Source organism: Zingiber officinale, chromosome 1B, assembly GCF_018446385.1.
Source record: "Zingiber officinale cultivar Zhangliang chromosome 1B, Zo_v1.1, whole genome shotgun sequence".
Classification (NCBI taxonomy): Eukaryota; Viridiplantae; Streptophyta; class Magnoliopsida; order Zingiberales; family Zingiberaceae; genus Zingiber; species Zingiber officinale.
This window is the reverse complement of record NC_055986.1, coordinates 168,405,497-168,417,175: the sequence shown is the minus strand read 5'-3', so window position 1 is coordinate 168,417,175 and position 11,679 is coordinate 168,405,497. Positions and strand designations below refer to the sequence as shown.

The following is an 11,679-nucleotide window of genomic DNA, read 5'->3' as shown; positions in this document are numbered from 1 at the left end:
TTTCTTTTAACCACGATGTTTTATAAATCCAGCTGTGTTGGTACACTCACCGCAGCACCTCCAGCAGTCCAGCGCAGCCAGAGAGGAGGAGGGAGAGAGCTGGAGCTCGAGCTCCGCCATGGAACTGGAACGAGGTATACCAATCGAATCGATTCCCCCTCCATTTCTCACTCAATCCGCGCATTTTTCTTTCCTCCGCTGATTTCTGCGGCGGATCGGCTCGCAGTGCCGCTGCTGAGGGTGTTCGAGTCGGCCTCCGGGGCGTGGGAGTGGGCGTGGGCGGCGGAGGCGGCGGCGTGGGGGGTGTTGCGGGGGTGGGTGGTGGTGCCGCTGCTGAGAGCGGCAGTGTCGATCTGCCTGATGATGTCGCTGGCGGTGCTGGTCGAGAAGGTGTCGATGGCGCTCGTCACCTCGTATGCCAAGCTCTTCGGCCGCCGCCCTGCCCAGATCTACAAGTGCGACCCCTTGGTCGCCGACGAGGAGACCGGCTCCGGCGCCTTCCCCATGGTCCTGGTCCAGATCCCGATGTACAACGAAAAAGAGGTCAGCGCATTAACCCCTTTATTGAAATCATTTTCCCCCTTTCATCGAGATGTTTTACTCACATTCCAATTACAAATCCTCTCGATCGACTTGAACCCTGAGATTCACTTGAATTAGAGATGAAACAAGCAATCCACAAAAACCAGCACATATCAATTTGGCACACGCCTGAGATAGCAGTCCATGTCGGTTTCAAACACACCAATCAAGCTTATCAAACAGCATACTGCTACTGGACTCTTCTTTCTCAAACACAACAATTTCTTCCGATCCAAACAGACCACAACCAAGCTTGACAGCTGGTCCTCAACAGTTAGTCTGACACTGGTAATTAAGCTGTCCTCTTTGAAAAAACCGGGTCTGAGCACTGGCACATTGCTTCCACGCAAAAGTGCAACCATGTGCAAACTTCAGTCACATGTCACAAATGATATTTCTCATCTGCACTCCCTTGGCCTATTGTTTGCCCTTTGTATTCGCCTTATTGTTACCCGCAAATTCCTGAATGTGACAGGAACATAATCGACTATTATGGGAATATATTGGTAGGGTTTCCTTTGCTAAATCATCCAAAACATGCTGCGCTTTGATGGTTTTGTTGAAATTGAGATCAATCATGGAGATTTGGACACGTAATGGTTTTTTGGCTTTAGTGCAGGTGTATCAGCTGTCGATCGGGGCGGCGTGCAACCTGCTGTGGCCGGAGGATCGGATAATCATCCAGGTGCTCGACGATTCCACTGATCCGACCATCAAGGTTAACTAACCATTTTTATTTATTTGTTTATTGCTATTTTAAATAAATAAATCGGATGACAAATCGGCGGAGACAACAATAATTGCCTTTTTTTTCCCGTAAATTAAACGGTCGGATCCATGGAAGGCAACTATCATGGAGGTCTATTCAGACAAATGGACTCGGAATTTGTTCAATTGTCATCGTGTTATGTGGTTGACGGCTGGCAGGCCCCAGGCGGGGTCGCACTCTGATTTGCCCTCCAGATTATTATAATTTTAAAAATAAATAAATTTTGGATAAAATTTCTAAAAATTATTTTGATAATTTACAGGAGTTGGTGAGGAAGGAGTGCGAGATGTGGGCGAAGAAGGGGAAGAACATCCAGTACGAGACGAGGGCGAACCGGAACGGGTACAAAGCCGGCGCGCTGAAGGTGGGGATGACCTACGGCTACGTCGCCACCTGCGAGTTCATCGCCATGTTCGACGCCGACTTCCAGCCCGGCCCCGACTTCCTCCACCGCACCGTCCCCTTCCTCGTCCACAACCCTAAGATTGCCCTCGTCCAATCTCGGTGGAAATTTGGTACTGATTTCTCTTCGATAAACATCTACACGGTCAATTTTCCGAACATTAAGTTCCCTTTGATGAGATTCAGCGTCGATCGACGAAATGCAGTGAATGCTTCCGAGTGCTTGATGACGAGAACGCAGGAGATGTCCATGGATTTTCACTTCAAGGTGGAGCAGGAGTCCGGCTCCACGGCTTGCGCATTCTTCGGATACAATGGTAGATTAATGAGATTATCATTAAATTTCTTTTTTTTCTTCTTCTTCCTTTCTGTAAACTGATGGTTGTTGGATGAACAGGAACCGCTGGTGTTTGGAGAATTAAAGCGATCGAGGATGCAGGAGGTTGGCAAGATCGAACCACAGTAGAAGATATGGATTTAGCAGTGAGGGCAGGTCTAGCAGGGTGGAAATTTGTATACCTTGGCGATGTCCAGGTGTGCAATTGATTACTTCTTCTATCATTATCTAAAGTTTTAATACCTAATTTTCTCTTGGACTACAAAAGGTTTCATTTTTCTTCTGCTGGAATTCAACATGAAAGATTCAGCTCTATTAGACTAAGTAATAGCGTTTGTTGTTAAGAGTAAGGAATGTTTAAGAAGGAAGTAAAATTAGGGTGGTTTGAGTTGTTAATTATATGTTTTTTCTAATCTTATTTGTTAGGTCAACAGTGAACTACCAAGCACCTTCAAAGCGTATCGATATCAACAGCATCGCTGGTCGTGTGGACCGGCGAATCTATTCCGGAAATTATTCTGGAGTGTTTTAACGTCCAAGGTCAGTGCGCTATATTCTTGATTCTCTCAAGAAAAAGATTGGTATCATCGAGCTTGGAATGGTCAGATCATGATACTTTTTTTCACTCTCTTCTCAAAAAAAACGCAGGAAGTTTCCATTAGGATGAAATTATATGTCATCTACAACTTCTTCATTGCGAGAAGGATCATGTCCCACTTTGTGACGTTCCTTTTCTATTGCGTGGTCATCCCTACCTCAGTGTTCTTCCCGGAAGTTGACGTCCCCGATTGGGGAGTCATTTATGTCCCCACCGCAATTACTCTCATCAATTCAATTGGAACTCCAAGGTTTGCATTCTAAAATATCTGAATTTCTTAATATTAATGGAATCAGGCATAAATCATCCCGTTTGTATGGGCCTATAGTTAGACGACTCATGGTTGAGGTGCACTAAAGGTGTCAATTCTAAGCTCGTCAATGACTCGTTATTATATGCATAATAATGCTGCAGTTCGTTTCATTTGGTAATCTTCTGGGTGCTATTCGAGAATGTCATGTCGCTCCATCGTTGCAAAGCGGTCCTCATCGGTTTATTCGAAGCAGGCAGCAGCGTCAACGAGTGGATAGTCACTGAGAAATTAGGCGACATGTTGAAGGCCAAACCCAATTCCTTGCCCACCAAAAAATTCAAACTTAGGCTCAAAGACAGGTATATTAATTTGCCCAAATTCTCTTTCCTCCGATGTTATGATAAATTGATTCTCTTACGATTGAAAATACATTTTTTCTATACTAATTCAGCGTTTTCTTTTTCATTTACAGATTTAGTTTCTTGGAAATTTCGATTGGCTTATACCTAATGGTTTGTGCATGCTACGACTTAAAATTCGGCAATGATGCCTACTTCGTTTACATTTTCCCTCAGTCTATTACATTCATTATCTTGGGCTTGGGCTACGTGGGCACAATAATTCCGGCTGACAAGTAAAGATAACAGCCAAGAAAGACTGAAGTCAACTAATCGAGTTTAACACCGATCTCAGCTAGATTCGAATCGGTCAGTGACAGCCATGTGGTGATAGCCATGTGCTACATTAAGTTATTTATTTGATTATTTTAGAATTAATTGAATAGGATTTAAAAATAAGAGCAACCAAATAATGTATCAAAATTTCCTTAATGTAGCTTCGTATGCAAGGTTGCATTGAATCAATCCAATGTTTTGTAGAATAACCTCATTTATTGAAGAAATGGTTGTAGTGTTCAAGAAACGCTAGTGTTTCACGGGCAAATGATATATTAACACATCAATGTAAAATTATGAAATAAAACAGCCAGTAACATCCATCAAAAGGCTTTATGAAAAAGGCAAATTGGCCAAAAAAATCCTTCGTGCGATAGTTCGGCGTTCACGCCCACGCGGGGTCGCCATCCGCAATCACGCATGGGATAGCGATCGCGCGTATACGGCCCGAGATCGCACAGGGTGAGTCCACGATCGGGCGGGCCCACGGTCTGAGATCGCGCACGTGCCGGCCGTCCGAGATGGCGCGGGTCCGCGGTCCAAAAGCCAGCGGTCCGCGATGCCGCAAGCCCCCGGTCCGCCACCGCGCCGGGACACCACACGGTCCGCGTGTCCAATCACAAATTGAGAGAAAATAGATTATACTGCTCCACCAAGAGGGAGAAAATGATTTTAAAAAATTCATTTGTCCATAGAAAAAATAATTATCTTTTTTTATATGAAGTAATAGATGAAAAAATTTCACCGTAGATAATTTTTTACAGAGGCAAAATAAAGAGCAAAGAGGCATAAAGAGTTCAGATAGAGCTAATACAATTGTAACCATCATATCGGCTGTGAAACCAATAGGTAAACTAAATAATTCATCATCATCTCTCATCCCCGAGTCTTAAAATCACGAAACGCAAAATAAAAGCGAAAGAAAAACTTTAGGCATCAGATCTCCAAGGTGATATGATAGGTAACATCACAAGTTTCAGATGCAAATTACCCATTAAAATCAACAAATCCTCATCTGCCATGAAAACAGTTGCGCACGAAATACTTGTTAAAATTTATGTGATGATCATTAACTCGCCAAGAAGTTTATTGGGTCGGCGAGTAAAATGATGATCATGACAACGCAAAATCTAGCTTCAAGGGAACGAGTACATTGGGAATGGAAATGATCCTCAATGACCAGATAGTGAAGCAAATGACATTAGACAGTAAATTCAACAAGTATAGATTCGTGTAGAACGAATTTGGTGACGACGACTCAGTCCCTTAGATGTTCTTTGATAGTGCGATCATATCCGCAAAAATCATTACAGGTCTGTAGACTCATCATCGTCGTCGACGAACTAGGTCTCAAAGTCGCGTGCGATCCAAAGTACTGAAAGGGCAGCAAAATCCATTTCGATGCGATGAAGAAATCGATCAACAGATAGAAGGTAACACGTAGAACAAATAGAGGGAACAAACAGTCGAAACAATGGAAGATAAAAGCCTAAAACGATCGACGGAGAAATCACCTGGCAACGTCGGCCGGCTTTACATTAGGGCTACGGCAGCTTCAAAGAGAAGCCACAGCTCCCGCCTCCCGGTATGGCAACTGAATGAGAAATCAAAACGACATAGCGAACGATGGATCGATGGGGAAGAAGAAACGGAAAGGGCGACGGACATCGCCCAAATCGGCGCCTTTGCGATGGAAGAGGGACGAGATATAACGTATTTATAGGATCGAAGAGGCGAGCCGTGCTCAAATGAAGGGTTCTTGTTCTCCCGCGGCTCCTATTCGACGGATAGATTTGATCTCAGAAACCCTAATTCGGCCGGTGCGGGTTTAGGGTTTGTAGCTTCTTCCACGAATATGGGTCTAGGGTTTTGTTTCAATTTTTTAATAAAATAAAAAGAGTGGGATATTCAAAAAGTACTCCTCAAATATCATAATCATAATTTTTTTTTTTCCGACCTTTTGTATAAATGTGCATATCCATCCCAATATATATTTTTTAATATATTACTAATATCATGTATCTACTAATAAAGGGATGCCAGTGGGAATATAGCATGAAAATCAAGTAGAATTGAATTATAATTCAATGATTTAAATTCGAATTTAGTTTTAATTCTTTGAATTCTGATCCGGTGGTAAAGGAGGGAGTCCAGTCGTACAGTAGTTAATGATACGCGAAAGTCAAAGTCAAGATGGTCAACCCAAGGATCATGCCGAGCAGGGGTGTCATCTCGCCGATCAACCGTGATAGTGCCCAGGCCAATGCAAAGACAACCCGATCGCATGTCGGGCTTCCGAGGCTTAGGGGTTCTCGTGTAAAAGAACCGACGAGCCGAGCGGCATGTCTGCTCGGCCAAGCTACCAAACAACTAAGGGTGTGTGCCCGTCCGAGCATACAACCGAGTGGCTCTCCCGCTCGGTCTAGTAACGGGCAAAAGGAGAACAAAAAGGACAGCTGGCGATATCCTTCTCGAGACAAGCACCGTCGACCAACGGCATGGTCGACGGACAGGCTAGACAGAGAATCGTACGGTGGAAGCTTCCATTGTTATATCAGAAGTATGCTCGGACGGTTGCGGTATGACGTCAGGTACACTTTTCTGACACGACCATTCTGAAGTATGGTTTGAGGAGCGTGCATGTCTCGGGAAGCGTACACGCCCCCCGGGATCCTATATAAGGACCCCCAGACTTCGACGGAGGTATGCGCGATTCTTCACTATAGCTACAGTATCATTACTCTGCTTCTACTTCATCTCGCCGTTGCCTGACTTGAGCGTCGGAGGGTCGTCGCCGGGAACCCCTTCTCGGTCCGATTTTGTGCTTACAGGTTTCCACCAGAGGCTCACACTAGTCGGAGGATCGTACGCCGTCAATGAGAGCGCCACGTCTCCAGCGTCTGTCGACTCAGCACTCGGACAGGATCAAATTCTAATTTTAACTTATATATACACTAGAATTATAAATAAACAAATAAAATTCATTTCAAATTCCAGTAACTTGTGAACAATCAAATAAAACAATGAGTTTCAATTCGGTTAAAAAATTTATCAATAATTTTAAATTCGAATTAAATATTTTTGGCCAGTTTAAAAAGTGGTTTGCACCCTACCGCAATGGAGACTAATTGCATGAACACCTGGTTATAATATAGATTTAAGTTAAATGGTTGTTGATCTAGCGGTAAGAATAGGGGACTCCCGTTTTGGGAAGTCAACGTCATGTGGAAGTCAAAAGGTTAAATGGCCGACCGGACAAGGGTGGATCGACCGGCCGACCAGGGTCTAAACGGAAGCAAGGGCACCCGGCGGGGAGTCAGGGTTCCGACGCTCATGTTGAACAGGATCATATGGCCGAGCGGATAGCCCGTTCGGCCGAAGGCATAAAGTAGCAACACTGCGAACAGTTCACAGAGCACACGACCAGGAATCTCTCGAGCGGACCAGCACATACAACCGGCCGGACGCCAGGGAACTGCCGACCGGTCGGACGCTCGGCATGGAGTAAGAAAAGACAAAAGGACAAAGAAACATCTTCTGACAGCGGGTGTGTTCGACAAGCAGGCCATACGCAAGATCTTATGACAGAGGGTTCCGCTGTCCCATCAGAGACGTGCTCGGACTGTAGCAGTATGGTGTTAGGTAAGCTTTTCTGACAAGCCCATACTGGGGTATGGGCTGAGGACACGTATTCGCCTCGGTATGTGTGCGTAAGCCCCTTCCCAGCTCTATATAAGGAACCTCACACTTTGCCGGAGGTACGTATTTTTTTTTCTGATATTCGGAGCCACTTCATCGCTGTCCACTTACCTGACTTGAGCGTCGGAGGATCGTCGCCGGGAACCCCCTCCAGGCCCGACTTCTTTGCAGGTTCGCCGGAGCTCCGTACGACCGGTCAAAGATCTACGTCAGTAATTAGGAGAACATCATGTGCCCAGCGTCTATTGATTCAGTGTTCGGACATGATCAATTGTGATAAATAAAACAATCGTACAAGTGTTGTTATAGGTTTATTATTTAGATTATATGGTAAATCAAACAAAATAAAAGAAACAAGTAAAGCAACCTGAAGTCAACCAAGAAAGTTTTAGCTTTAAAGTGCTGTATTATTCTATTTACAAACCTCCCTAGGTAGAATTAAAAGTAAACTCGTCCCCACGAGAAAAAACAATGATAAGCCTAGCTAACTCAGGTGATCGGTCCAGTCTCATCAATTTTTTTATCAGCATCTTTTCTTTTGATTATAAGAAAAAAAAAATCTATAAATTTATCATAGCTGAGGATTGAATCTTTATAAGTGGATGACAATTTAGATATTCTACTTTTATATCATAATTCCGGAGATAAAAAAAATAATAAATCTAATTAGTCTTATTGACTTACCTTGGGATAATCGGCTCAACCCCATAGAATTTTTCCATCGAGCGCCACCAGGATAAATTCGGAAGCGCGTACGATGGCCAGTCCAGAAACCCAGCATCTATTGATTACATGCCTCATTTGGAGGGAAAAAAAATCATAAACCGAGTTAGCCTCATTGACTAGCCCTGGGATGACCAGCCTTGTCCCACGAAATTTTCCTATTGACCACCAGAATAAATCGGGAAGCGCTCATGGCAGGCGGCCAAGAAATTCAACATCCTTTGATTGTGCATTCACTCCATTTGGAAGAAAAATTCTACAAATTCACCATAGCTGGGATCAAACTACGAGTGTCTGGGTAATAACCTAGATATTCTACCGCTGCACCATAACCCCAAGGGCTAATGATAAACTCAATTAGCTACATTGACTAGCCCTCGGTGACCGGCCTAGCCACGAAATTTTCCCACCAGTCACTAAAGTAAATTGGAAAGCGCTCATGGCGGGTGACCAAGAAGTCCAGTATCCTTTGGTTACGCGCCCCATTTAGAAGAAATTTTTTTGCAAATTCGCCGTAACTAGGGATCGAATCGCGGTTGCCTAAGTGACAACCTACATGCCCTGCCGCTGCACCATAGTCCCGTAGGCTAATGATAAACCCAATTAACTCCGTTCACTACAACAAAATCGCTCATAGACATCGGTTTTCCACCGGTGTCTATTTGATTTTCGACCGATGTCTATGAAGCCGATGTTAAAAGTTTGCCATTTTAGACATCGGGTTAAAACCGGTGTAGTATCACTTAACTACACCGGTTTTCGAATCGGTTATTAACCGGTGTAGTATCACTTAACGACACCGTTTCATACACGGTGTAAAACCGATGTAATATTGTATGTTAATAACACCAGTTTTGGCAGCGGTAAATGACCGATGTAATATTACTTTATAACACCGGTTTTACATCGGTAGAAAACCGATGTAATATGTATTTTTTCTAACAACACAGATTTGATTTTAAAACCGACAATAACAAAAAAAAATACACAAATATTCACAAATTGTACAAATATTCTTCATTCAATAATATCCATAAAATACACAAATATTCACAAATTATATAAATAATCTTCTTACAACAATATCCATAAAATACCCAAACATTCTTTTTACATCAAAAGCTAGCTAATAAATATCAAAATCAAGGTAGAACATTCTTTTAACACATCAAGGTAGAACCGCACTTCAAATGTAATCTAGCATGCATTCAGCCCACTCGAACCGCACTTCATCAATTTCAACTCTGGAGTACTTGAGATTTGTAAACTGTAAAAACACATAAATCCACCATATGTCAAATAACTAAAACAAATGTGTACATGTATCAAATAAAATAGAATACTGAGTTTTTAAAGGCTGCTGTGCAAGATAACGAATATAACATAGAATCTAAAACTTTCATATATGACACTTAGTATATGCTGCTTAGAATATAACATAGATAATTTGCTCCTTCTAATTCAAGTGTACAGATTGATAAGAACCGACAGCATCATACAACAACTTACTAGGCATGATAATGGTTGAACAAAGAAATATGACTACACAACAAATCTAGTGAAGCATAGAAGAACAAAGCTACCTCTGATGAAGAGATATACTATTTATTGTACTACCTCTGATGCCATCTTGGTATCCTGAATATCCTGCACTAAGCCCCCTATTTTCTGTGATTTCTGCTACCAACCACAGCAGCAAGGAATGCGGCAAGAAGGCAGCTGCCTCCTTAGTTCAGCACCCAAAACAACAAGTTAGAGCTTCCTTTTGGGTCCATTCAATCCTCTAGTAAGTAGAAACTATTTTCCCTTTGGTTTATGATGGATTTGGAGTGTCTTGACCTAAGATATACTCCTCTTGTAGCCCTCTATATTAAAGGCCAGCATACATGGAAAATTCAGCATATTCTTCTGAAGTCATAACAGGGTAGGTAAACTTTACTTGTAGTTTTTATTCATTTGCTTCATGTAGGAGTAGATTCTAGTAAATTCCCACACATTTAATGTTTAATGATCGGCTAGGGATAAGATTAGGGATCAACATGATCATTTCCTCCCTATAGCCATGTGGTAGAGGTCGAGCTTGTAGCCTAAATAATGTAGTTAGGGGTCTCTATCTGATTAATGAAAAATATGAATATAGGTAAAAACAAAAGAGGTGAGTAAAATAATGAAGAGGGGTTAAATCATAAAAACAAAGAGTTCCCTATTCTTGAGGTACCCACAGGCATATTGACACTCACTCTTACTTCTAGTTGAACTTGAAATTCATTGGTATAGCTAAATATGGTAATGGGTGCCCTTTAAGTTTGATTACCCATTTATCTTAATAGGTTAGGTTAAATTCGAGTATCAATGTGTTAGATATTTAGAGGAAGTTGAGCAGGTTAAAAATGTAATCAATACTTTAATCCTAAGGTTACCATTTAAGATAGCTTATCCAGCCACTCTACTCACTGCAGCTCCTAATCTCTAATTCCTTTCTTCTTAGGCAATCATTTAGTCTCCAACTAGTATCTGGTTTGTAACAAAAGCATAGCATCTGGTTTGTAACTTATTTTAGGCAAATAAAGCAACCATATAAGCTTATGAAATGAGAGAATGCTACACTCATTAATGGTTGCATAAGGATTGCTTAAGTCAACATATAAATTTTCTTTAATGGATGTAGGTCAATTAATATGGGTTGTTTAATTCATGTGTTTTATGTTGTGTGAATTGCTTAAGGTCATCCCTAAGCTACTGTACATGCTATGTCAGAGCTAAATTCGTCCCAATTTGTGTGGGTTCTTTTCTCCTTTTCACCTAAGCCATATGCATAAACCATGTACATATTAAGTAGAAGCAACTAGTTTTCACTCTTGTGAAACAAAACATCTAATGCTTTTTGTAAACGTTTACATGCTATCAAATTAAGAGTGTCAAGTTTTGATTGGAAGTGTGGATGTTTCCAGCGGTATACAGCTTTCTGAAGAATCAAACATAATCAAATACACCGCTACAATGTGATAGTGTACATAAGCATATCACGCATAACAAGCCACAAGTCCTATCAATCTACCATTAATTATGTACTTACATTCATAGTATTGGTTCAAGTCATATCTAAGTTCATGTCGATCTCTTCACATTTATAAATTTTTCAAATAATTAATATTAGCTTCTGCAAATGATGTTGCCCCTACAGATAAAAACATTCATTGGACAATAAAGGTTGAGAAAAATAACCACCTCAAAGTTTCCTTTCAGTTCTGATTCGAGCTTTTTGGTGAGACTCTCGTTGTACAATTCCTCGTAAGCCAACTGAATCTGCTTTCTTTGGGTGGCATTTCTATGCGCTAAAATGTTGATCAGTGTCTTCTCATTAGTTCCCCATCCTGACACATGTAGATGTCGCGGTAAGGCTATTTAGCTTATACAAATTTTGCTTCACTATTTCTTCATAAATTTATATATGCTATTCAAAACTAGTGTATCTGAGCAAGGTATCGAAATACACTGTAGAAGAACTTGCATCTCTCTTATGCACAATGACATTATATGAGGCCTTGATGAACCCATTGCTAGACATTAGGCTTCAAAGGGACAAGGCTTCAGGGATGGACAAACAGAACACTTTTGCAAACTCCAAGAAAAATTACCATC

General features: G+C 41.7%; 1 protein-coding gene, 1 long non-coding RNA gene and 3 other non-coding genes across 6 annotated transcripts; 1 reads left to right on the top strand and 4 right to left on the bottom strand.

Moving 5' to 3' along the window:
- LOC121990732 (glucomannan 4-beta-mannosyltransferase 1-like) lies at nucleotides 1-3,804 on the top strand. 2 transcript variants are annotated; one of them, XM_042544819.1, is made up of 10 exons: nucleotides 49-134; nucleotides 227-543; nucleotides 1,202-1,300; nucleotides 1,614-1,866; nucleotides 1,960-2,070; nucleotides 2,151-2,287; nucleotides 2,517-2,630; nucleotides 2,739-2,938; nucleotides 3,103-3,300; nucleotides 3,414-3,804. In XM_042544819.1, exons 1-10 carry the CDS (start codon nucleotides 119-121, stop codon nucleotides 3,577-3,579), a joined length of 1,611 nt encoding a protein of 536 aa, XP_042400753.1. In that variant the 5' UTR covers nucleotides 49-118; the 3' UTR covers nucleotides 3,580-3,804. The 2 variants fall into 2 exon arrangements, with proteins under 2 accessions (XP_042400746.1, XP_042400753.1); XM_042544812.1 differs by having other exon boundaries at nucleotides 1-543.
- A 602-nt stretch (nucleotides 3,805-4,406) lies between these two features.
- LOC121995078 lies at nucleotides 4,407-4,493 on the bottom strand. Its single transcript, XR_006115838.1, has one exon. It is a non-coding gene; the product is annotated as a small nucleolar RNA Z102/R77 (small nucleolar RNA).
- A 47-nt stretch (nucleotides 4,494-4,540) lies between these two features.
- LOC121990746 lies at nucleotides 4,541-5,419 on the bottom strand. Its single transcript, XR_006114681.1, has 2 exons — nucleotides 5,130-5,419; nucleotides 4,541-4,990 (listed from the first exon to the last, which is right to left on the bottom strand). It is a non-coding gene; the product is annotated as an uncharacterized LOC121990746 (long non-coding RNA).
- On the bottom strand, nucleotides 4,544-4,639 carry LOC121995072. The gene has a single exon (XR_006115837.1). It is a non-coding gene; the product is annotated as a small nucleolar RNA Z101 (small nucleolar RNA).
- On the bottom strand, nucleotides 4,868-4,952 carry LOC121993292. The gene has a single exon (XR_006115160.1). It is a non-coding gene; the product is annotated as a small nucleolar RNA SNORD25 (small nucleolar RNA).
- Nucleotides 5,420-11,679: the final 6,260 nt, after the last annotated feature.

Bases quoted from the DNA above. Each gene is read 5' to 3' on its own strand.
- LOC121990732 (XM_042544812.1), top strand. From the start codon at position 16: ATGTTTTATAAATCCAGCTGTGTTGGTACACTCACCGCAGCACCTCCA. The intron at 2,631-2,738 runs GTCAGTGCGCTA...AAAAAAACGCAG, and splicing joins GGAGTGTTTTAACGTCCAAG to GAAGTTTCCATTAGGATGAA. The intron at 2,939-3,102 runs GTTTGCATTCTA...ATAATGCTGCAG, and splicing joins AATTCAATTGGAACTCCAAG to TTCGTTTCATTTGGTAATCT.